Raw genomic sequence first — 27511 nt, forward strand, 5'->3', positions numbered from 1 at the left:
TATTCCATCCATATTGTCTCCATTGCTCTGTTATCCACACTGTCATCCATCTTCTCTTGAAGTCTTCAAGGAGGTCATTAATGATCTGCTTGTCTTTCAGTTTCTTATGCAGCAGCTTATATTAAGTTAATGCTCAACAAGAGTGGACAAAGATACAGAGGTCGGAGTTGTAAAGTCTGCAGAGTGGAACAGATTTTTAGATGAGCTTAACTCTCTCTCCATCTATTATGAATGAAGCGTGTACATGCTAAGAGGCAGTCGATCAGTTCGCTCCACATATGCGGCTGATTGGACGTGTTGGTATAACTCTGTGAAATCGACTCTAGGGACCACAATGCTCATATTTTTCTGCTCAAAATATTGTCTCCTGTGAGAGACTTAGTGGTCACACCTCACGACAAAAAACGCTAATTGTCCACTGAAGAAAAACATCCACAATTGAATAAAAATTTCCATTTCAATGAGTCCCAACTGGCCGTTTAGCTGGTTTGTTGACTTTAAAGGCCTTCCGTTTCATTGTCCTGCGCTGATTCGCTAAACCTAGCACTCAACCAATCAGATTGACGGTTGAGCCCGACGGAGCCGAAAGACTGAACGCGTGAACCCGCCTCTTTTGTCGTCCGACTAGGACTGACTAGGACGCCGACTGCCGACTGGGGGAGACACACCACAGGGACTCGGGAAGCCGACCACACAGGACTGCCCGATGGTGCAATGCACCCGATAATCGACGCAGTGTGTCAAGGTCTTAACCAGGTTTTATGCTGGCATTAGCATAACAGCGGTGTGGTCTGAGGCTCCAAGATGGGGGAGGGAACGAGCTTTGTAGGCACCTTTGTGTGTGGAGTAAACATTATCCAGGATATTGTTTCCTGGTATTGGAAAGTTTATGTGTTTGTGGAGCTGTGGAAACACATTCTTTGGGTTGGCGTTGCCTGTAGCCTTTTTGTTCCACTGTGTGTTGGTTGTAGTCAGGAGCGGGGGGTTGCAGAGCAGGCTCCAGGGGGTAAGATCTGCGCAGATCTTCCGGGATGATTATTTCCGTTGCTATGGTTCCGCTGACGCCGAGCAGAAACTCACGGAATATGTGCGCCTTGACTTCAACGAACGTGACGAAGACAAATATATACAAATAGGTGAACAAAAACACAAAAACACCATATATTATACCATTGTATTTAAAATAAACTTAAAATGAAATAATCTTGGACTAAATATTTTAATAATTAATAAATTAACTAAAGATTTAAAAATTTCATAATTTCAAAATGATTAATAAAGTGCTCAATCAGCATGGGAAAAGTATTGAATATAAAAAAAGGTTCAGAAAATAAATAAGAATAAGGGGAGAAAATAAAGGCAATGTAATCCAACTGAAAGTGTCTTTTCAGCTTTCAACTGTAACACATTTTGGCATTCCCCGCATTCACATCTTTTTTTTCAGCTTTAAAATCTCTATTCAGATGAACGGAGAGTGCCCCCAACTATGGGTCAGCACACACTCACACTTGACTGTCACGTCCCTCCCACCAGAAGAGGTTGCTGTCATTACAGAAGTACTTATCATTTTAATGACGAGATAATTCTTAATTTATCTGCTGGATTATTTTGTGTGGCGCCTGAAGCCGCCCTGTGGTGCCACCGCTCTGTTGTTCTGCACTTTTATTCCTTGAGGTCCCAATTAAACTACTAATCCTGCAACCTCACCACCTTCAAGAAGGCGACTTACTTGTCTCGTCTTCCACTTTACTCCTCCTTCCTCCCTCCACCTCTCGCATCTTCCTTTACCTTCGCCTCAGTATTAGCACTTCCATCAGAGGCAGCTAATGAGAATAAGGCAGCAGAACCCCTTCAGAAAACCCTCTCTCGCTTCTGTGTGAATGAGAAGATTTGCATCTAGGCCAAGGCTGCTCCATTGTCAGTCCTCCCTGAAGTCCTGTGCTGTTACACTGACAACAGCAGCAGTTGGAGCGGGGGTGAGGAGGGAAGACTAAACACGCTCTACAATTACAAACCAGCGAATTCATTAGCTTTACTTTGAAGAGCAGAAGGAAAAACAACCGTTTGTTAGTCCCAGTTAAACGAGACTTTTGTCAGCTGTGGTTAGTAAATGAACGCTGCTCCATGCATTAATGGACACACTTTTTAGCCAGATGAGAGTGTACATTATTAAATTGGTATTTTTATCCACTTAGCTCAATAAACTTGTTGTGCTTACTATTGTAGAGTAATTTAGAGAATAAGTGACTTACTTAAGTTTTTGATAAATTCCCCAAACGCTATTCAGAAGGATCTAACTTCTGTCTCTTAGATTAAGATCAGCACCCCAAAGTAACGCTCTGTTTAGCTTGTAATGCTTCATTATCACAGTCATACTCTGAACTTTAAAATGCAAATTTGTTATTCATTCTTAAAAAGTTGTTCTTTTTTACCATATCCATCCTTGCAAAAAATAACTAAATTAGATTCCCCCCAGGTGTTTGGTTTCGGATGATTTAGAATGGCATGGTTTAAGATGCGATAACTCAATACTGTGTTACAATCATTGACTGCCATAGATATATTCTAGAGGAAGTTGACTACTTTCCCCCAAATGTTCTAACGAAAAAAATTCAGCTAATGCATCATGAAACTTAAATCCTATTCTTCTCATTTGCTGAAACTTTCTCTGTCATCATCAAAATTTGTAACTGTTTTACGTCTGGTAAGTCCTATAAAAAGAATAAATAAAAAAGATGCTCATTCTTTTTTAATGTTTTTTTTCCATCTGTTATATTGCTCTTCTTTGTTGTTTTTTTTTAATTAATTTATATAGAATATGGTTGAATCAATGCCAGGTACAATGGTTCGCCCTTACCCAATCTTGACCCTTGTTGAAAATATTCTGAGACCCCTTCTCTCGTGGATATTTGGACACACCCTGACAGGTAGAATGTCTTAGCTCACATAGCGTCTGTTAGGAGAAAACAACTTTAAGAACTGATTTCTTCATTCATTCCCTAATCATCAGAGCTGATGAGAAATTTTGAAGTGGTATTTTGGAGAAACGGTCAACGTGGAAGACTTACTTCTGTCAGTTCACTGTTTCAGTAATAATTGTGTTGAAATACTGGATCAAGTGGCACCTGTTAAATCGAACCTGAAAATTCCTGCTCTTGGACAAATGAAGATCTCCTGAGTCTGAAGAAACTTTGTCAAAAGACTGAGCGTCTCTGGAAGTCCACTAAACTTAAGGTGCACAGACTTCACCTCAGGGATCTGATTTCCTCATACAATGAAATAAGGTAAGGTAAGGTAAGGTAGAACTTTATTGATCCGTCAGGTCTCCATCTGGAAATTGTTTCTTTTCCAAAATAAAGAGAAAGAAGACACAATCTAAGTCTAAAGATAAAGAACATAGATCACAGAAAAATAACAAAGACAAAGGATAGAAAGACTAACATAGAATAGAACATGTTGAATTGAAATGCTGGGATCTGTTTTTCCTTAATCAACTATAGTCTTACTTCAACTGTATAGTGTCTTGAGATAACTTTGTTATGATACGACACTTTAAATAAAATTGAATTGAATTGAATTGAACATCATGATAGTTTCGCTCCACTCCTGCCCCCAAACTCAGAATTTTACAATCTAATAGCATGAGGAATGAATGAGTCCTTGAATCTATTAGTGTTGCATCTGGGAAGGAGCATTCGTGCTACATCTGCTTCTGATGACAGTGTTCAGATGATGACGATCATCATCCATGATGGACAGTAGTTTGTTCAGTGATCTCCTCTCAGAAACTGTCACCAGTAAGTCCAGCTTCATGCCAACCACAGAGCCAGCCCTTCTGATCAATCTTTCCAGCCTGTTGACACTCCTCTTGGACACATTCCCACCCCTACACACCACAGCATAAAACAGGGCACTGGCCACCACAGACTGGTAGAACATGCAGAGGAGTTTCCTGCTGATGTTAAATAATCGGAGCCTCCTCAGAAAGTACAGTCTACTCTACTCTATGTCCTTCAGCCTGACATACTGTGGTCGATCAGTAAGATTATCCGTAATCCAGGAGACCAGACCAAATGATAGAAACTGCCAGATCTGATTACATTCAGAAACTGGTAACAACAAATAAGAAAACCCCCAAAGTGTTGTTGATTCATTTCTCTCGTTTGTCCTGCTGCTCCAATCTCCCCTGCATACAGCAATGCTTTGTTGAATTTTTTTTTTCCGACAAAATTAAACTGATCAAAGAGAAAATCGCTCCCCTCTTATGTGGAACCCCTGCTATCACTGAGCCTGTATCCACCTTGTGGTCCTCTTTTCACATTGTATCTCTGGCCGATATTTCGGCACTGGTGATCAAGATGAAATCTTCCTCTTGCAGACGTCCTTCCATGAAGGCTCTTTATTAAGGTGTTTGATGTAATTGACCCCTGGGTTACCAAAATGGTAAACCTCTCTCCTTTCACAGGGTTTTTCCCCAATGCACTTAAGCATGCCATTGTGGAGCCTTCACTCAAAAAGCCAGGCTTAGAACTTACTAACCTCCTATTTCTAAGCTCCCATACTTCCAAGATCTTGGAAGAAGAAGTTGGTGTCTGAGCAGCTGTCATTGTTCCTGGACCAGAGCGGCATCCATGAGAAGTTTCAGTCTGGCTTCTACAAACATCATCATCTAAGGAAACAGCCCTACTGAAAGTGTCCAATGACATCATGATGTTGGCTGACTCTGGTTAATACACGGTTTTGCTAGAAATCAAACAATGGCTAAATGAAAACATTTTGCAGCTAATTGTGGACAAAACTGAAACTCTGGTTATTTTGCTTGATAAGATTCCAGGGTTGAGTCAGTACTTGGGTGACTTAGGCCAGTCCGTCAAACTGAGCCTGAGAAACCTGGGTGTTGTATTTGACAAAGACATGTCAAAACTGACCAGAAACTGTTTCCTTCAACTGAGAAAAATCTATAAACTTAGGAAAATGATGTCACAACATGATCTGGAACTTGTTATCCTTGTGTTTGTGTCTTCTCGTTTAGATTATGGTAACAGTTTACATTAGTGTCCAAACAAGAAGGAGCTGTCTCGCCTGCAGTTAATACAAAATTCTTCAGCAAGAATTCTGACCCGCTCTAGCAGAAAAACTAGCATTTCTCCGATCCTTAAAACTCTTCACTGGCTGCCAGTTTCTTTCAGGATCAGTTTTAAATTCTGGTTCTTACTTTCAGAGCCATTCATGGTCAGGCTCTACTTTACATCAGTCATCTGATCCAGCCTTACACCCCAGCTCGGGCTCTGAGGTCTGTGGGTCAGAATCTACAGATAGTTCCGCGCACAAGCTTTTGGACCAGGGGAGAGAAATCCTTTCAGACTGTTGCTCCTTAGTTTTGGAACGATCTTCCTTTCCCTCTGCGCTTATTGGAGTCTACTGACTCCTTCAAGAAACATCTTAAGGCATTCTTATTTGTACAGGATTTTCCCTAATTCCTTGGGACTCCTGTGTTTGTCATATGTGTCTTGGCCTTTTATAGTATATAGTTTTAACTGGGTATTGTTTTTGACTGTTAAAGGACTTTATGACTGGTCTAGAAAGGCGCTTTAGAAAAAAACATTGCTTACTTTCTAACTTCCTAACTTCTGAAGGTTGCAGAAAATCTAGTAGTTGAAACTTTTTATATTTCCATCTAAGAATGTTTTAAAAAGCATCTGCAAGGTCAAGTTTGAGTTTCCATGGATACAAACAAAACGAGTATTTCCAATGTTCCAACTAGATTCTCCTCACGAAGAGCGTTTTTATCTGGCCTTTATGTCCTCCTTCCACAGGTTTAGGTTAGACCTCTTTCTTATTTACATTCCTGTGTTTGAGTGGGAAAGTGCAAACAAAGAGGAGTGTATTCCCCTTTTTCCCTGTTATCCCACATTAATAATTTGAAGTAGCACAATGGGGGGTTTATTTCAACTTTGAATTAAAGGCGGAAATGTAAGTCAATTTTAACAAAGCGTCTGGTGCTCAGTGGTCTTTTGTCTTCATCTTTGTCCAAAAATCAAGCTCTTAAAGAAACACCCAAAAACATCCTCCTGTGTAACATCCATCTTGTATTTAATGCTTAACATGAGCGATTGTTAAGAAACAACTAAAAAATAAGTTTGTATATTTCAAGTTTGTTTGGAGCGGAAGTTCCCAGTCTCTCAGCTGCTAACTGAAGTCTTTCCTCATTGTAACACATTGCAAGTGTCAGTGTGCTTGCGCAAGATATATATCTAGTCGCTACATTAAAATGGACATACATTTTTGCCTATACTTTAAAAAGAAAAGGATTACTCTCAATGTAAATCTTTAGTTGACATGAGGGTGATTAGAAAATGAGTGAAGTATGAATTTTGGTTGAACTAACCGTTAAATGCTCTCAAACAGAACGCAGCATGAACCTGGCTTTAATTGCCGGCTCCTGTGAAGTGTTTCAGAGTAAATATAGTTGAGTTTAAATCGACCCTTTTGTTTGGCCCTTTATTCCATTATGAAGCAGGTGAAGGACACGTGTTGACCCAGTCTTGGTGACCAAAGCCACTGCAATTGCTTATCCAACTCTTCAGGAAACTCTTTTTATAACTTTAAATGGTGAATGATTGATTTTTTTCTACTTCCTACAACCTTGGACGCCAGTCGTGACACACTCTGGGAACATTTGAAGTTGTGAAATGATTTCAGTTAATATAGCACCTTGTTGAATAGAACTTTTCCATGAATATCCACCGGAATATCTCTTTCATCTTTATAGTTCAGAATTTTCACCACCTGTTCCCTGGCGAAATCACTATTTTCATCAATATATTTGGCCATTTAGCACATGCTGCTAGTTTAGTACAAAGGTAATCAGGAACACCTATAAAACTGTTAGTTGATGTCACCTCAAAAGTGTCTACTGTCAAATGATGGCTGCAGACCGTAGTAACCACTTGTCCCTTAATTCATGGACATAAATCATGGACATAAATCATGGACAGGAAAGTCAGCTCAGGATGGCAAAAAAGGCCTCTTCAAAAATAAGTAAGTAAGTAAGTAAGCTCCGTTCGCAGACCAGGGTCCCATGGTGCTTAAACAACAATACACTGTTAAAAAAAAAAATTCAAAACATTAAAGACCAAGACAACACACTGATAAACATAGCAGCCCCAAGATAATTAAGAAAAAGCATCTTAGGACACATTGTAGTGCATCATAGAACTTTTTAAATTCGAAAAAAGGTTTTTTTAAGTGTCTTAATTGAACACGTTACTTTGTGGATAATACCAGATTATTATATGGTAAATATTTATGCAGCTTCATTGTCTTTAATCTGCCAGTTTAGCAAGGGTTACCTAGCGTCCTACTGATGGAGGAGATATTTTACTAATGAGATATTTTTCAGTTGATAAAACTAAAATATTTAAAAATGAAAATTGAACTCATTTGAACCATCTTTTTAAACGTTGTTAGGGTTCACCGCCAACTCAAGCCGGGTTACACTGGTCCGTGTGTCCAGAATGTCTCCTATAGCACTAGAGGACCTGAAAGAGCCAGGATGCAACGACTGAGAAGAAACAAGCGAGGAGGCAACAGTGTTCAATCAAAAGGCCAGGAGCGGAAACTAGATGTTTGGAGCTGTCTTTACACAGTAAATCCAACATGTTTAATGCACACATTGACATTAACACGTTCTGCTTCCCTTGTGACCTCAAAGACGAGTCATTGTATCTCTTTCATGGCCGGACCAGGGGAGACACTCCAAGTATCTCCACATTAAAAGAACATTTCATACAATTCCATTTTAACCCCGCAGCAACTTGGGTCTGCGCTCCTGCATGATTCAGAGCTGGACAAGGACCCTGGACCTCCACCAGATTAAAGATTTACAGTGTTCAGTCTTTTGCTGATGCCTGTCTACTGCGCTCATTCAATATGTCCAGGAAGAAGAGACACTTCTAGAAGATGCTGTCTGGGAATATGTCATAACTAGGAATCTTTGAGGTTTCTGAAGGGGTGAGCATGAAGTTGTGTTGCTGTTACCAGAGAGTAGTACTACACAACCTTCTGTCAAAATTTGATGGATGACCTTGATGATGTTTTAAAAAAGTGTTATATTATTTACACATTAATCACACGCTTCGGAGTGGACAATCAAGGTTAGACTGGTAGGTTTACTCCCATAATTTCTTATCTTGCACCTGAAGCGGTAGAATTCATCATTATATTCATACCTTATCTATTTGCAGGGGAAGGAAGGTTTTTTCCGTCAAAATTTTATGACCTCCAGCTGGTTGTGGACTCAGTTTGTTTGCGATCGCTTCGACAGAGAAATCGAATCTGATTGCTTATACAGAAGAGGAAAAGACTCACAATGTCGGAAAAAACGCTCAACGTTAAAGGTTTCATAACGGAGACGCCGGTCAACATTGCGCGAGGCGTTGGAACCGATGGACCGCATAAATCTGTGTTTTTTTTTCAACTAACACAGGCTCCTCCAACCGACTCTCTAACTGAAGAATGGCCGCTGGATCATCCCGATCGAGGCGTGAGCTGGGGGTTTGTTTTCAAGTACGAGACAGGAGTGCTCTGTCTTAACCAGTTGAATGAAGGACAAACCAAACAGGATGTGGATGATATGACAGTTTTGTCATCCAATGACTGGGGCTTTTGAACTCTCTAAATCTAAAATCCAAATCAAGTTCTGAGAGGATGAAGAAGATTGTAAAACATCATTCAAGGCTTTATGGCTGGCTAAGATTTCAGGTTCAACACGGTGGTCCGACCGTCTTACTCTTGATATCGGAGGAGAATCTGTAAGAGAAATCATCTTGAGAGTTTTATTTCTGATTACGGAGTATTCCATTCCTTGGTTCGGATTCCCCTGGAAGCATAGAATAAAAAAAATGCAGCAATTCTCTCATAAAGTCACTAACCTCTTTGTCGACTCCAGAAAGAGAATGATAACCTCACGGTGAAAAAACTCTATCCTTTTAGACCACGCGCCCTCCGAGAAGGATTTACTATAAGAGAACCATCTTTCTTGTAACTTGTCTCACACAAAACTGAGCCATGAGAGTGAAAGGGGTGCCGAGATGACTTGAGAACACGTTTATAGGCGTAGCCATGTTTGATAGATCACTATCAACCTAAACCATTGATGATATGGATGTGAAAGATCTGACGGATGAGATTGAGGACGATGTGTCAGACTCTCAACCACTCCATGATATGGATCCATCTCAAGCCATCTGGGCTCAGACACCACCAGCCCAAGCTACGGAAATGTGCCATGCTGTTGATGACTGGACGACCGGTAAAACTCTAAAAGTGCTGAAGACAGTTCTATTTCATCTACATCTACAACAAGGTTTTCCGAAAACTCATTAAAGAAACGTGTTTTGGATGTGAGATCATCCCAGTCAAATGCAGCACAGCTGTCTCGAGGAGCTGTTCTTTTTTTATTTTATTTTATTTATTACTCCTTACTTTATAATCTCTGTTGATTCACAACAAACCTTCTGCATTATTACCACATATCCTACAATTTGACTCTGTTTTGTTATGAAAAAAAAAGAATAAAGCATCACAACTGTGTTTCTCTCATTCATTTATCCATGAAGACACACAATAACACATATTAAAAAGAGTGTATTACAATCCTCTTCATCCTGGAAACTACGGGGGTGTAGAGTGACTGCAACGAGGAGTGCAAGCTGAGACAGAAAAACAGTCAAAATTTTCTGTCGGAACAAGATACTTCAACCTTCCGAGAAACAGGCTTTTTGTCGCAAACCACTCGACCAATTTCAAGGAGATTTGTGCGACATGTAAGCTTTATTCTAATATAACGACGTTTAAAATTACTTATTTACCCTCATAGATGATTGGCCTATATTTGTGTTGTAAAACGAAAGTCGGCCGTTGAAGGCGTAAAAGCTTTTGCTTCTGTACTAAAACAAAGTGAAATTCCTGTTAAACTACAGGCAGATGATGGAGGTCAAAGACAAGGTCATGCGAGTGTTGGACAATCTGTACGGATAAACTCAAAAACGTACAAATCACAACATTACGTTTAAAGTTGAGTTCAGGATATCAAGTTTTACAGACAAAGTGTTTACTGTTGCTGAATGCCTTCCACACATACCTCCTGTCTACATGTTAGACCTAAACCATCTGAAAACACCAACGACACTTAAGAAAGAAATGCAGGAACGACAAAACACACGATTAAACAGGGATTTTATGACAACATCCAACAGCTCGAAGAAGAAATGGAAGCTAACTTTCGTAAAATTGAAGCGGACATCAGGTCTTATGATAAAATCAGGAAGAAATTTGAACTTGTAACCGATGGGCAAATACAATTGCTCTTTAATCCAACCTTGTCTTACATGCTGGGGTTCAAATCAGGGTCATAGCATGAGAATATTGAATGGTCCAAGCCTGTAGACATGAGGGCAGGTTTTTACAACCTCTATTGTTATTGTGATGTGTTGAGACCCCAAATTGTAGGGGATGCTTATGCACCTCTTTTGAGAACCATTGAAATAAAAGGTAGCAATGGCTATGTGATTACACAACGTGTTAATCTACCCTATTGTATTCCTGTGGCTAAAAATCACATCAAAAATTAAATCTGATCAGAACAATCCTGTTAAATGTACTTATGGGAAATCAATTGTGACGCTTCATTTAAGACTGATTGAATAGAAAAACGGGGAGTATAAATTCCTGGTTCACCGATTTGAAAATCATTTGATGCGGGACATCCATTGTAAACTCAACACGGAGACTCTGCAGTTCCGCTTTTGGCATTCACCAGTTTGAGAGCCAATCCGCATAGATTTGTACACTATCATGAAAGATAGGTAGGCGGGGATCTTCCAGCTTTCGATGGGTCAGGCATCTAGTATAGGCGTGGTTTAGGGTCTTTGTTCTCAAAACTGTTCCGGTTTGTATCGCCTTTAGTTAAAAAAGGAATTTGTATCGCTAAAACTCACCTTAAATCAGCGGCGTCGAGCATCGCATCAGATGTCTTCACCTAAGCGGTAAAAGGAATAACCGAACAAAAGAAGCAGGAAGGCTTGGGAGGTATAGCCGTCTTGTCGTGTAGGTTGAAGAGTCAACCACTGGGCAGACGTGTTGCCAGCGGTTAGAATAAACAGAGGCACGTCAAGAGAAATAAGTCAGTCTCGAAAAGCAGATGCTTTAGGAAGAAGTCAGTCAAGAACTCTAATATATTTTAAAACAGGAAGCGGTTAACATGGCTCTCCTGAACCAAAAATCCTATGAATGGACGTTAGAAGAACTGGATTCATTCACTCCTCTGACGGAGAGAAATATTGGATCTCAATGATACGCTCTTACGTCTACGTGTCAAAATAACCAACACCGATGGAACAGATTTACCAAACGATGCAGCGTCAGCCTCATCAATTATCCGCGGAATACCATTTTTCAGTCAATGCAATGTGGTTCTAGGGGAGAGAATGATTTCACAGTCAAGCTCCACCCACCTCAAAGAGCTGTGATTCAAACTCTACTCAACTATTCAGCAGACACGTTAAAGACACAGTTTAGCGCAGGACTATTCTACAAAGACACACCCGGAGTGGTGGATTCTATCGTCACCGTTATTGGACCCAATGTCGGTTTGAATAATTGAGCCAAATTCACACAAGTATCCAGAGAAATTCAATTAATCGGACCTCTACACAGCGATCTCTTCTTCTGTGAGAGATTATTGTTGAACTTGGTCGATTTGAGGATCAAAATCACAAGAGCCAGCTATTCTTATTGTCGACTCTACATACATCTATATCGGATGAAAATACTGCGTGCCTCACTATTTATGAAAAAGTTACAGTAGCCCCTGCTGTAAGAATCGGTCACACAGTATGAATAAACTGAACCGTTCCCTACAGTATTTTGCGTTGTCACCTAAATTGATGTATTGAAATTGTTTCCTACTCGTATATTAAACTTGTTGGTGAAAAAAAAAAAAAAACTGTACACGCAAATTACTTTTTTTTTTAAATAAATATTTTATTGATGAAATGACAAAACTGTATTTCATGGTCTTCATTTATGTGAGCCAAAACGAAGACAGTAAAAAGTGTTATCTTTTCTTAACCGTCGGTGTCATTCGACTTTTACCCGACGCTTCTCTGTAAGCTCCTCCATCAAAGCTGTGATCACAGTTTGATTTTATGTGTTAATATTGTTCCTGAGCGTTAGGGTTATGCACCGAAGATATAGGAATGTATAACGTCGACAACGTGTTGAGGAACTCAAAACATACTTAATAGTGTCATCTGTGACAGGTGAAGGAATAGTTTCACGTGGTACTCAAATGTCACTGGTGTCCTGTGTTCTATCATGTTCCAAAGTTGAGGTCAAATGTTGTCGATCATTCCAATCCTGCTTGGTAGAATCAAATTTCTTACATTTTTTCCTTAGGCTTCAACTCTGAATTGTCCAACACAGCTCTCATTTGAGAAGCCAAAAAATCCTCTGCATTTTCTCGGATCGATTTAGATGGACGAGTGAGTTGCTTGATTTGTTGGGGGGAGACGAGATACATTTTCTGGCTACATTAACTTAAATTAAAACAAAACACAACAAAGTAGTTTACAATGTAACTGAAAGCAGATTTCATCGCTATTAAATAGAATATGAAATAAGATGATCAGTAGAATTTTTCATACCTGTTCGCAGCTTAGTAGTCTCCGCCTTGCTGCGTCACCTGAGTCAACTGAGCTGCTGGTAGACTCTTTGACACTACAGAGGAGGACATATGCGCCTGCCTGAAAGCATCAGTGTCTAACTACCATCTGATGTTTAACAACTCGAACCATAGGCATCTATACACATAGAGGCCTCATCGATTGCTGCCGCCCACTAGAGTGGTGTATACAGGGCGGCCATCTTGGTACAGTGCCACTCGCTCCTACTGTGCATTACGTCTATAGAGGAATAATATGTTTACACTATAAAATTGATCATAAATCGTTCATTTGTCAAGCTTTTTTCACAGGTTTGTTTTTCAAACCTGAAACCAGATAGACAGACATTAGTAGGAGTATTTTACCATAAAATCTATATAAATAACATTTACTAGTTCACTAGTAAGGCACAAAAATGCTCACTAGTTTACTAGTGATTGTTTTAACCTTCACTAGTTCACTAGTAAGGCACAAAAATGCTCACTAGTTTACTAGTGATTGTTTTAACCTTCACTAGTTCACTGGAAAAGCACAAAAGGGCTCACTAGTTTACAAATAGTTAACTAGCTGTCAGGGTGCAGAACGGAGAAACCCAGGCGCAGGTTTGTTAGGTTTAGTTTGTACCCTGAGTGAGAACCAAATGTCTTTAAGAGGTGTGTGAATAAGAAAGTTAGAAAAAAGTTGTTTCAATATTTTAAGAAGGTGACAAAAATGGTGGAGCGTCTGTTTTAAACACTTTTAAAACATTGGAAAGTTCTATTTCTAGAAGTCCACAACTTCTATTTGGTTGTTCAGCCTTTAAAAAGAAACACACACAGTTTTACTCTATAAGTACAGACAATGTAGCATCAAGGTCATACATCAAATTTTGACAGAGCGTTGTGTAGTACTACTCTTTGTTACAGGAGGAAAGTGAGGCAATGCTGATTGTCATATCTCCGAATGTCGCCAAAATAATACTCACAGATACGTGTATTTGCCTCCTTTTTCCCACAGTCTGGCTGATGCATTTAATCATTAAAGTTTAATGTTTGCAGGGGTATTATTTAGTTTCGCTGATCGTAAATACAACCGCAGTGAAAAAGCAAAGCTTGAGGCACATGCTAATGAGCCTCCTCAAACTACCTCATATCTCCATTGAGGCGGAGAGACTTTTAAGGAAATAAGGTGGACTTTTACAACAAAGTAACGGAGGTTTGTGTGGCGAAGGACAGGCACATGGACTTTATTTATAGATAAAGGTAAGACCAGAAATATTTTTAATCTCAATCGTATATAAAAGAGATAAGAATAAGAAAAATACAAAAAAACTAAAAAACTACATTTTGGCCTTAACTAAAATATTCTTTGTTTTTCTAACCCTTTATTGACCTATTTAATAGTCAATATTTATCGTTTCATGATAATAGACATTGGTCCTTTCAATTGAAAGACAATTTAATATGGCAGGTTAAATGCAGAATTTTAAATAAATTGATAATTAAAACATTATATTTCAGCTATGAATCTTGTTTCAGGTTTATGAAGCTATAAATCAATATTTATCCACGATTGAATACTGTCAAAGATCTGGAGCATGTGTACTAATATAAATTAAATCTTTTTTTTTTTTTTAAACCATCTTAGTCATTAGATATTGTCAAAGATGACAGATTTTTGCTATAACTGGAATGGAGGTGAGGACATTAATCTAATAAAATCATAGAAATCGTCTTTTAAATGTTTTACCAAAGACCATGCGTGTGTGTGTGTTTGTTTGCATGACTGTGTAAAGTATGCTAATGAGATATGAAATAACCAGCTAATTAAATAAGATACCCTTTTGGGTTAATATACTTGACCATGAACCTCAGAGGTTTCCCAGAGACACAGCCCAACTGCTCCTATGGTTCAATTGCAGTGTGGTTAATTCAGTGATGTCACTATTATTACAGGTGACACTCTGATCTTGTTAAACAAAAGATCCTATAATTTCTGAGGATTAACGACCTTAATGTTCTAGAATATGTTATCTTTACTGATGGAAGAAGTCCACATCTAATGACCTTCCTTCAAGATTTCTATCTCCTCTTCTCAAATGAGGTGAACCTGCAGATGTTTACAGAGAGAAGGATGGGTTCTAGGAGCTCTATATAAGGACCAAAATGTCTCTAATCTCAAGCTTCATGCTGTGAATTTCATTGAGGCGTCAGTAGAACGTTTGAATCAAGTGTGCAGCTGAAGTGACACTCTCTTGGGCTTTGATTACTGACGAGGCAGCTGGCTGTCTGTCAGTGTTCTCCAGTTCCTGCTATCTTCACAACATCTGTTACCACAATGCGACTGACATCTACTTCCTCTCGAACTGATGAGGATGTGACCTCTACATCTGGAACCCTGGTTTGATATTATCACGTGACTGATAGATTATGACTGAAAGTCCATGTTTATTATAACATCGTAATCACTTGTGCTGAATATTTGCCCAAACTTTGAAGAGGTACCAGAGAATAACTAAGAAGAACAATAAAAATGATTTTTTCTTGTGTGATATATTAATAACAAAGATCTTGAGAACATACAACAACAGTCCAAATCTGTTGTTCTATTATGATCATGTTAAATGATTTCTAAAGAATATATCAAGGTTTTGTAAAACATTTTATTTTATCAAATAAGGTTGAATAAATCATAATGGGTCTGATTCATTAAATGAGTAAATATATAAACCAAACCAAAAGCAAACCCAAAAAGAGGAAGGTGCAGGCTGCAGGCAGTCAATGGAGCTCAAGAAGGAATGGAGAAAAACTTAATGAAAAACCAAGGACTTGGTCAATCCCAGGAGTGTCCAACAAGCAATCACAAATGTTCAAGATGCATCCAGCTGCAGCCTGTGATTTCAGACCAGTTAAATATCGGTTAGCGGGCATGTTTTTAAACTTGTCTGTAACACATCCAAATATAAACATGACTTTCATATCATATTACTCGGTGTGATGAAATTAAATGAAGGGGGAGTAAGCTTGAACGTTAAACACGCATTTCGTTTATTCGTTTTTAGAAATAACACACGTAGTTGTTGTCATATATTCAGTTCCGGTTGAGTGAACGTCACGTCTGGTTGCTGCTGCTCTCCGGTAAAACATTTGTTTGTTCACGGATATATCTAGACATAAGTCATTAAAGGCGCCGACGAGGACGGCTGCCTCTTCAGTAGCTCCGCAGCAATATCTATAACTTTCTGTTTTTATTAATTTATTTTGTTACTATAATTTTTTTAATGGATACTTTTGAACATAGAGAGAATCGTCTTGTTTACTCAAGAGAGGATCTACTGTCGCTGAAGTCAATGGCACGGGCTGGAGATCGCCAGGAGATCCCAATCGAACTTCAGCGCCGCTACCGAGGCTGTCGAGCAGGAAAGAGGCTAAAGACTAAGCTAAAGGACAATCGGAGACGTCACAGACCAACGATCCCAACGATCACGATGGGGAACGTCAATTCACTGACGAATAAGATCGACGAGCTGTCTGCCCTCAACAACCAGCGGATCTACAGAGAGAGCAGCTTGTTGATCTTCACGGAGACGTGGCTCACGCAGCTGACTCCGGACTCACTCGTGGAGCTGCCTGGTTTCAGCACCGTCAGAGCGGACAGAGACACACACGCTTGTTGGAAGCGCAGAGGAGGAGGTCTGATCATGTACGTGAATAAACGCTGGTGTAGCCCGGGACACGTTACTGTGAAGAAAGTCTTGTGTTGTCAAGATTTAGAACTGTTGGCTGTTAGCCTGCGTCCATATTATCTACCGCGTGAGTTCAGTCACGTGATCGCGCTGTGTGTTTACATTCCTCCGAGCATCTGCCTGTGAGAAGATCCACACAATGACAGCTCGACTTCAGAATCAACATCCTGACACGTTTATCATCATCTCTGGAGACTTTAATCATGCCAACCTGGACTCTACTCTGCCTACTTTCCATCAGGCTGTGGATTGTCCCACCAGGAATAACAGGACAATTGACCTTCTTTATTCCAACTTGAAGGACGCGTACAGAGCCAAACCTCTTCCTCCACTTGGACGGTCCGATCATAACCTGGTCCACCTTCAGAGACTGCTTTGACACCACGGACTGGGATGTGCTGCTGAGGTCTCATGGTGAGGACATCGAGGGACAGACACACTGTCTAACGGATTATTTAAATTTCTGCTTGGACGTTGTCGCCCCTACTAAGACTGTCCGCTGTTACCCTAATAATAAACCATGGGTAACAAAGGAGGTCAAGGATGTCCTTAACAGAAAGAAAGTGGCTTTCAGGAGCAGGGACAGGGACGCCATGAGATCAGCTCAGCAGGAGGTGAAGCGATGCTTGAGGGAGGCAAAGGACACCTACAGGAGGAGGTTGGAGGAGAAGCTGAGCTGAGAAGAAATGAGAGAGGTCTGGGATGGTGTTAAAACCATCACTGGAGCTGACTTCGCAGCTGATGAAGACACTGGAGCGGCTGGTCCTCAAACATCTTAGGCCAGGACGCGCAAGACCCCCTGCAGTTTGCCTACTGGCCAGCAGTTGGTGTGGAAGATGCCATCCTTCACCTCCTGCATCGGACCTACTCCCACCTGGATAAAGGAAGCAGTTCAGAGGATCCTGTTCCTGGACTTTTCTAGTGCGTTCAACACTATCCAGCCCACTCTGGCAAACTGACACGGATGCATGTGGACCTTGGTCTGGTCTCCTGGATTTAGGATTATCTTACTGATCGACCACAGTATGTCAGGCTGAATGACATCATGTCTGACACTGTGGTGTGCAGTACAGGAGCACCTCAGGGGACAGTACTGGCCCCTCTCCTCTTCACCATCTACACTTCAGACTTCTGCTACAACTCAGAGCTGAGTCTCGTCCAGAAGTATGCTGACGACACTGCCATTGTTGGATGCATCAGGGACAACAGCGAAGACGAGTATAGGAGTCTAATACGTGACTTTGTGGACTGGAGTGAGAGGAACCACTTGCAGCTGAACAACTCAAAGACCAAGGAGCTGGTCTTGGACTTCGGGAGGTCCAGGACAAAGCCACGTCCAGTGTCCATCAGAGGCGACAAGGTGGAGATAGTTGACAACTATAAGTACCTCGGCGTTTGGCTGGACAGTAAACTGGACTGGTCCTGCAACACAGACCATGTATATAAGAAAGTTCAGAGTAGACTGTACTTTCTGAGGAGGCTTCGATCATTTAACATCTGCAAGAAGCTCCTCTGCATGTTCTACCAGTCTGTGGTGGCCAGTGTCTTGTTCTATGCTGTGGTGTGTTGGGGTGGAAATGTGTCCAAGAGGAGTGTCAACAGGTTGGACAGGTTGATCAGGAGTGCTGGCTCTGTGGTTGGAATGAAGCTGGACTCACTGGTGACAGTTGCTGAGAGGAGATCATTGAACAAACTACTGTCCATCATGGATGATGATCGTCATCATATGAACACTGTCATCAGTGAGCAGAGAAGCAGAATGAGTGCAAGAATGCTCCTACCCAGGTGTAAAACAAATAGACTCAAGGATTCATTCATTCCTCGCGCTATTAAATTGTACAATTCTGAGTTCGGGGGCAGGAGTGGAGTGAAAGTATCTGGATGTTCTGTTCTATGTTAGTCTTTGTATCCTTTGTCTTTGTTGTTTTTCTTTGATCTATGTTCTTTGTCTTTATCTTTAGACTTAGATTGTGTAATTGTGTTCTTTCTCTTTATTTCTCTTGTTCTTATTTTATTTTGATTTATTTTGATTTATTTTGATTTATTTTGATTTATTTTGATTTATTTTGATTTAATTTGATTTATTTTGATTTATTTTTTTATTTTTTTATTTTTTTATTTTTCTATAAAAAAATGCTGTATGTATTGGCTACTGGACAAAAACAATTTCCCGAAGGAGACCTCCTGAGGGATCAATAAAGTGTTACCTTACCTTACCTTACCTAAAAAAAAGCCTGGTGATAGACAAACTATCTGACTCTGATTGTTTACCATCTGGTTGGGCAACACCTACAATCGGCTAACAAATCAGTTGATTGAGCTGGTGCTCGTTGGAACTCTCCTACCACCACTGAGTTGGCTTACCTGTTGCTGTGGCTGCGCCTTGATACTGTCTGGAACTACTGTCAGTATTGTGGATTTTCAATGTCCGCACGCTCACAATCAAATGGGCTTTCCTCTCCAAGTACTTCTCTTACCAAAATCTGGACATTATTTCGCTTGTAGAAACCTAGCAGAAACCGGAAGAATTCTTTAACCTCAACCAAGCCCTTCTAGCTGGGTTTGTTTACAATGCGAAACCACACGTTTCCAGGAGAGGTGGGGGCATTGCGGTGATGTGTCGCGAGAACCTAAGGATGTCGCCAGTTACAGTAAGAGAGTATCTCCTTGATCAAAGACCAACTGTCTAATAAGAGGTTCCACATCAACGATGAGCAGATAGCAACAATACAAGAGAAGTCCATCAAAAGCCTTGGACGCTGGTATAACGCAAATCTCAAAGATACCAACCAAGTGGAGCAACTCAAGCAGGAAACCTTCTGTAGCCTCAAACAAATCAACAAAACTGCTCTCCCAGGCTAGCTGAAACTATGGTGTTTTCAATTTGGGCTGCTGCCTCGTCTCAAGTGGCCTATATCAATGTACGAGGTCACCCTTTCTCATGTTAAGCGGTTGGAACAATTGGTGAACGCGCAAGTGGGGAAATGGCTGGGAATACCCAAATGCCTCTGAATGAGTTTCATCATTTCATCAACATATGACACCCTACCCTCTCCAACTAACTTACATCTCTGGTTCGGGGAGCACCCAACCTGTACCACAGTGTGCTGCACTAGCAACCCTTAAACACATCCTGGCCCAGACCTGGTTTTCTGGTCCAAATCCTGCCGACGTGTCTTCATCATCGAATTTACAGGAGGCCATCGATGACGCATACGAAAGGAAGAACCTGCGGTATGCCAACTTAGCAGCTGATCGGGGCTGCAGCGTCAAGGTGCGACCAGTGGACGTTGGCTGTAGGGGCTTTGTAGCTAGATCCACCACAAGGCTCCTGAAGGAGGTCGGCATCAGAGGGCAGGCTCAACGGAAGGCCATGAAGGAGCTAGCCAGTGTTGCCCAAAGAAGCAGTCATTGGTTGTGGCTGAAGCGAAAGGAGACCGTTTGGGCAGCCAGATGGCCACAGGGTGCCCCCGGTGTGACACACGCCCAGGTTGGATCAGCCTGTGGTGGGCCAGCCACGGAGGAGGGTGTCTTGTGAGAAAAGGCCAAAACACCCTAAGAGACTGTGGTACACCACTGATGATGTGTCGGGCTGGTGGCACCAGGCGGTCAATTCCCCAATCTTTCAATCCAACCCCACCTAGAGAACATCTCCATCATTATTACTGAGCTGATCATCATGGGATATTAACACCAAGTCCTAGCAAGAATCCTGTAATAATTTATTTGTATTTTTCTGTATATTTACTGTGTATTTTTAATGTTTTTATTGTGCTGCTTTTATCCTCTGTAAAGCGTCCTTGGGCGTCTTTAAAGGCGCATTAAAATAAAACGAATTATTTTTTTTTCACAAAATTGCGCTCTTGAGATAACTCTTGCAAATAAGGAATTATCTGATTATACCTGTCACATGAAGTCACTTCCATTAGAAATATCATGTTTTCAAAACTATACTGCGCATAAGCATAGACATGTATACATTTTATAAGTTACCCTATGTTCATTCATCTTCGGGAAAAAGTTGTTAACATGGGCATCGACTGATCCGGTATGGAAGTCATAGTTTGATTCGCAATTTGGTTTTAGCAAAGGTTTTACATCGGATGCCCTTTCTGACACAATCCTCTGAATTTATCCAGGCATGGGACCGGCTCAAAAAGACATGGTTTGTTACATCTGAAGGCTGCATTTCTCATGCACATTTTTTCATATTATATTATACATTATAAGTGGTTTCAGAGTTAGTCATCTTGACACAATCAAGTTCACTCGCTTTGGAATCACTTGGACTTAAATTCGACCATTCAGTATTCAGATGGCACTGTTTTACTTCAATATGTTTCTTGTGGCCAGATAAACTATTAGAGAATCCAGCATTATTTTACCAGCATTCGATGAGCTAGGGCGCTCACTCTCAGTCATTCGTTCACACGCACGCACACACATACTGTACACACACACAGTCACTCCTTTCAAACATCACTTTTATTCGTGCAACACCCCCCAAAAAGCACGAAAAGCTCCTTAACACACAGCAAACATTACATTTTGAAAGGAAACAATTCATTAACAGCATCAGAAAACCTTCAGATTTCAGCAGAATTGTTGCTCTAGCTTTTTTAAATTATTTTTTAACAGATAATATAAATCTCCACCCTCCATAATTGCGCTTAAAAAATGAGCTAGTTTATCAAGAGATGAACACCAATAATCATTAATTCTATTGATGTTAAAAGTTTTTATTTATTTAGTTTTGATTTGATTGACTACAAACTCTGACCAATCAGAGGGGAACAGTGTTGCGACAATAATCCGCTCTTGTAATCTCTCCTTCGCAGACATTTCAGAAGCAGTAGAATTTTAAAAGTAATAACTTCAAAACATCGTCATGATGAGAAACTTACTGCATCTTAGATTGGAACACGTCAACATTTGCAACATGTGAAAAAAGTCAGGAGAGTTTGGATTAGATGTTTTTTTTAATAGCCCATTTTACAATCAAAGACTATTTTGTTTTGCCACACAGTGATAAAAAGAAAGAGATTTTGGACATATTTAATCGATATCAATCATTTGCAATTTATGAAGTAGTAACAGTTTCACCAAGGACCATATACTTGGCGGGGTGACATTTTGATGGCATCGCTTATCTCCAAACAACGACTGCCCCCCTTCTATTTTGCATTGCCTTTAGCAAACATGGCTCTAAAATGCATTCAAACCTGTCATCTTGGCTAAAATAAAAAGTTACCAAATGAACGATCTGAAACGTTCTTTGATATGATTGACCACAAACTCTGACCTATCAGAGGAGAGCAGTAGTTTGTCAATAACCTATCCGTATTAGTCAATAATTTAGTTTTTGTCCAAAGGGAAACCATTCCAACTTGGCAGTACTGGCCTCCTTACGTAATTTTGGCTTCCTGTAGAATTTTGACACTTTACAAGATTATTTTCTTAACTTACAAAGCTTTACATTGTCAAGTCAGAGTATGTTGGTTCAGACAGTGTGGATGAGGCAGATATGTGGTGTGGTAGAGCTGAATTACGGTTTGATTTCACTTTTAATTTTGCCTCAAGCTAGATCCGGGCAGCAGGAGCAGCGAGAGTCAGCATGTCGCGGGGCTCTGAGCAGAGCAGAGCTCTTTCAGAGTTGAGAGGAAGATCCCGTGTCATTCTCTGATTTGTTTGGTTGACATCTTAAATTATTGTGCTTTTGTCGCATGAATCCAATTCAGTTGAGGCTGTTTCTAGTGTATGTGTAGAGAGAGAGAGAGAGAGAGAGAGAGAGAGTAATAACTTTAAAACATTGTCATGATGAGAAACTACTGCAACTTAGATTGGAACACGTCAACATTTGCAAATGTGAAAAAGTCAGGAGAGTTTGGATTAGATGGTTTTTTTTATAGCCCATTTTCCTTTAAAGACTATTTTGTTTTGCCACACAGTGATAAAAGAAAGAGATAATTTTTGGACCTTATCCTTATCAATCATTTGCAATTTATTGTAAGTAGTTACTAACATGTCATGTTGTCAACTTGTAAAGCAAATTTTATATTTGAACGCTATGCAATTATTGTTTTGCAGGAGGATCTGTGATCATGTCATTGGATAGGACACAGACACAAACTTCTGAAACAAGCATTCCAACACACATGTGTACCAGCAGGCAACTCTTGTTAACTCACACACACTTCTTTAGAACATGTCATTAACACAGTAACCAAATCTCTCTAACAAAGGCACACCAACTAGGGGACAGCAGGACACACTCAGGGCTCCATGTGAACAGCAGGGACCAGTCAAATGCTGATGTTGTGAGTTTGGGCGTCAGACTGAGCGCTGCTCAGCTCGTTTGTCTAAATTTAAGTCCTGGTCAATCGCTCAGCTGCCGCAGTGATAAATCAAAAGCTGTAAAGTGGCTCCGGCAGTGCCGTCAGATCTCCACACGCTGCTGCATTTCTCATTACTTCAACATGGCCGACGTGCATGGCGGACCTTTGGACGGGTCAGAGCTCCATTTTAACTCTAATTGTCAGACTTCTGACGGTGACGATCAGACTTGTTACGGCCTGAGTGTTGTCAGGAAGGCTGCTGAGTGAGTGTTCGACAGAATACAGACAGAGTGTTTGGAGGAGAAATCTCATCCTGGAATCTTCATTTAACCTTTACTGACACAGCTGATGTGAGTTTCTCTCAAGTCAAATAACAGCTCCATCTGTTTCACTAAAACCAACATCAACAAGTACCTTGTACTCACACCATTTTCATAATTGTGTTCCTCTGTCCATGATAAACTACAAAGAGAACATCTTTGTGAACATCTTTTGACATTAAAGATAGATCCATCTTGTCAGAGATGCTGGAGTCTTGGACTGAAGCTCGTCAGATGTTGAGCCAGAACAAACGTCCTTGAGCCAAAGTCACCAAATAGTCTGCAACATTCTAGTTTCTATCCTGGCAACTTCTCACAACATGTCCATTAGCAAACTAGAGCTGAAGTAAAACGATCAAAACACAGAGTCCGTTCTGTCGCTCCAACACGACGTTAGTCCGTCCCAGTTCTTATGCTTCGCTTCGTGGAGAAAGATGGACAATCAAGAGTGTGTCACGGGTCGTTAAATCGCCACTCCAAGTCAAACAAAATACAAGCTTTACGATCGCGACCGGACACACTCTCTCCCGGCGACTGTACATGTCAATAGTCCCGGGAGAAAAGGCCCCGATCTGTAGAAACATTGTTATATTTAAGGAAAAATTCCCGCCCAGGGGGTCGTTCTTTCTGGCCAAATGGTTCTTTCAAGTTCCCTGTGTCCCGATCCCCCGTAGAGAGACACCCTGATTTGTTTTCTTGTAATATAATCATTCAAATGTTCTCGGGTGGGGGTTTCCGTCTTCTTTCCCGGATGTATCTTGCTTCGTTCTTTGATCTACGATTTAAGGTGTGATTGGCGGATAAACAGATGTTTTAAATAACCGGTGTCGTATCTCTAATTCTGTTTCAAGCTTGTCTTGAAACAGTGTGAATCAGTCTGGAGTAAAATGTTGATTGTAAATGTGTAGTCAAACATTTAAGCTCTTAGATCAAGCGAGTCATTTATACTTCATATTTTGATGATCTTTTAGCATTAATTTAAGTATGGCGTATACATATAGTGTATAATAATTGTAATCTAACAGAAGGAAACACAAATTAATGTCTTTTTTCTGAGGGCATATCAGCTTTCCAGGTCCACTGAGTGGGCCTTCGCCAGGGCCTCCTCCTAGTTAAACCATGTTGGGTTAAACACCTCAAAAGTATTTGTTTATAGGTTCCAGGTGAAAGTTTTAAGACATAGTATGATCACTTTTATCACCACGCTATTGATTTTTAGGTAGGGAGATATTTATAAGATAAAGGCTTTATCTATATAATATATGTTGAGTTTAGGTATTGTATGGCCACATCTAGGTTCCAGAGACTAACTTGACAAAATATTACTTTGAGTTAGCCTATGGGCATTTTTTGGTTCCATGCGACTACTTTTAAAACCCAGCCACTAGACAAAACTTCCCTTCTCTTATTTACTTTAATTTTTGTTTTGTTTGGTTGCTGTCTTGTATGTGTCCGATTGTGTTTCAATCTTAAAACAATAGTACACGGTTGCATCAGCCGAGCAAAGACTGAACATCTGCTTCCAGTCGTCTGTCTCCTCCTCATGTGGAAGCTCGTTGGCAAGTGTGAAGGATTAAGCCTGAACAACGCCTGTTAGATGTTGGTCCGGATGTGATACGTGTTAAGTGGATGCTATCAACATCAATTTGAGGTTGACAAGAGCAACATAATTGGTTGTATTTAGTATAACAAATGGTCTCTTCACAGGTCGTGGGATGACTTCCATGACTGTGCTAACCTGGCCATGGCTGGCTGTCCGGAGGAAGCGGCAGCCGTTTGGGAGTCTCTTCGTCAGGAGTCCAAGAAGATGCAGTTCTCCGGAAACCTCTACGACATGTGCTCAAAGCGCGACAGCCTATCAATTGAATCAGCATCTTCACATGGGCAAGTCAACCAGGGCAAGATCAACCAGGAGTCTCTACGGGGACAAGCCGCTCGCACATCCTCCCGTCTGCTTCTGCAACTGTCTCTTCTGCTGCTGCCGCTATTTTGGATCTAACCTTCTGAGGAGGCGCAGCTTTGTTTTTCACAAACCTTTGTCTCTGGCGGAAAGAATGACGTCGCCGCCATCGACCGTCAGAATCTCACTTTTACAAAAAAAAATGTACCTTTGGGATTCCTTTCACGTGTACAGACAAACGATCACAACAATTGCACAATCACCTGATGGAGGGACACAAATACACATTGTTGCTCTCAACACCATGACATGAGAAATGTTGTTTTTCTGTGCTTTTTGAGGCTGAGAAATACTTTGAAATATCGGTTCAATATCATTGTGTACAGAGATGTTAAACTAATCATAAACACAGTACTATAAATATTATAAGACGGTAAACCGTTTAATTTCATTAGCATCAACACACAAACCCAGGGTTAACCATTTCTGATGATAAAACAATCTACAACCAGTGTGAAAATATTTTAGTTTACATTCAATGTAGAACTATTTCATACCTCTTGTGGGGGATGTATGTGTTTTTTCTGACTGTGAACTGAAAAGGGTGAAGTAAGACTCAAGAGTTTTCTTAAGAAAAAACACAGATTTTTGTCTACAGGGTATAGAGCTATATGAGAGGAAGAAGTGCAAATAATTGTCAAAAAAAAGTTGGAAAGATCATCACTAAAGAAAACTCAACCTATACTGTTTAATGTAGTTAATGAAGTCACTATAGTCCACTATTTAAAAAAGCAACTAAAGAAATTACATTATAGTTGAAAATCACAATCAATATACTGCAAAGAAACACAATCTGCAATATACTGAAGAAGAAGAAGAAGAAGTCAGCAAACTTTGGAAAAAAAAACTTTATTTGTATTTAACGTGGTCACCTACTGGTCAATTTTTCTTTCTAGTCATTGTCAAAGAAATTTGTCTTAAAAGACATTCATAGTCAAAGACATTTGTTGTTAAAGAATTTAGCGAGAGACTCATGAACCAACAAAGTGAGAGGTGTAAACAAGCAACACGTTATTAGACGAAAGAGATCTGAAGAGAAAAATAGTCTGGGAGCTAGCGGCAGTTTGCACTTGGACCTGTGGGCTCAGGCTAATTATGGTCAACCAGTGATGAAACGGACGACTCGGAAGGTTAGAAAGCTGTAGCTGTAATTAGACGGACAAGACGCTGGCCCCCTAGTATGAACGTGCTGCAAAGATTGAGATCTGGGGCGACCGCTGGTCTACAGATAGTTCCTTTGTTTAATCGTTTTATAACACGTCTGGATGTAATTGTGGTTGTTTGGTAGAGGAGAAGGTTCATAAAGTGAAGCAACAAATCACATTTGGGATTTTCAATATGGCTAAGGTGGGAAAGCGATTTTCCAGAGCAAGCAGCATGTTATCTTGTTTCCCTCCAGCAAGGATCTCACCAGAAGAGGTAAACAGATACAACTCTGTCACTGTCATGTTAGTGTTTCCCTGAAGATCCACAACTCGTTTTCAGACTATGTCTAAAAAAAGATGGTTGATGCCAGCTTGCTGCGTAGCTTAACCACACGGACATGTGGTTGTGATTTAAATTTTTTATTATGTTTATTTATTTTTTTGTGATATATTCTCAATATATTATTTAGTTCCTACATTCTCTTTACATCTCCATTTATTTACAAAGCTATTGTTTGTTTTAACACATTTTTAAGCATGTGCAAAAAAGTAATACCTCTGAACCAAAACATCTTTACAGGTTTTTTCCAGATGAAAAAAACAACTCTGTATTCTGTTTATGTTTAATTTTGAATGTCGCAATTGAATTATTGAATTTTGTTCAAGTCATAAGCTACAATGCAATAAAAAACAAAACCATGAAATGTGACCACCAGGTACATCGCTGCTTATCGAGCATCACATTACCACCTCTCCACTGTTACCCGGTTATAGGTAATCAGTGGAATCATTTTTCTTTCTATTTGCAAATAATAAATACAGTTTTAGTGACCAAAAACTGCGACAGGTGACACCAAAGTTCTGTATATGACCTGTTCTCACCTGGACATAGGTAACACCTGCATCTTCCTCTTCAACTCCTGCACTCACCTTTTATTTCACCTGTAAAGTGAAGACAAACCCTGCATATGCCACTTTATAGCTTTAACGTTTTCTACCATGTCTGTCACTGATCAAATGCACTACAAGATTTTGAATATTAAATCTGCTTGTTTCAATCGTAAAGACGAGGGATCACTGAACTGTAAATACACAAATTGGTAATATTTCTTCATCTGACTGATCATTTTTACTTTCAATTGTTTTTCAAACAAATGAAAAGTTAATAAATACTTGTCTTGTACTTCAAACATGTATATTGTACATTAAATTGTAATTAATTTAAGTGGAAACATTTTTAATTTTGGAATCATCTTTATAACAATTTATCATGTTGTTCTCAGTCAAGCTACATCACAAATA

The 27511-nt window shown here is 40.1% G+C and overlaps 1 protein-coding gene across 1 annotated transcript in view; it reads left to right on the forward strand.

Annotated features, from left to right (window-relative positions):
• nrn1la (neuritin 1-like a) overlaps window positions 1-27274 on the forward strand; it is a 76788-nt gene extending 49514 nt beyond the window's left edge. Inside the window, exon 3 of the mRNA XM_087797213.1 lies at window positions 24812-27274. Within this exon, the coding sequence (XP_087653339.1) occupies window positions 24812-25103 (292 nt within the window). The 3' untranslated portion in view covers window positions 25104-27274. The remainder of the gene's footprint in view (window positions 1-24811) is intronic.
• The last annotated feature ends 237 nt before the right edge of the window (window positions 27275-27511 follow it).

Source organism: Callionymus lyra, chromosome 8 (genome assembly GCF_982586985.1).
Source record: "Callionymus lyra chromosome 8, fCalLyr1.hap1.1, whole genome shotgun sequence".
In the NCBI taxonomy this organism is placed as follows: domain Eukaryota; kingdom Metazoa; phylum Chordata; class Actinopteri; order Syngnathiformes; family Callionymidae; genus Callionymus; species Callionymus lyra.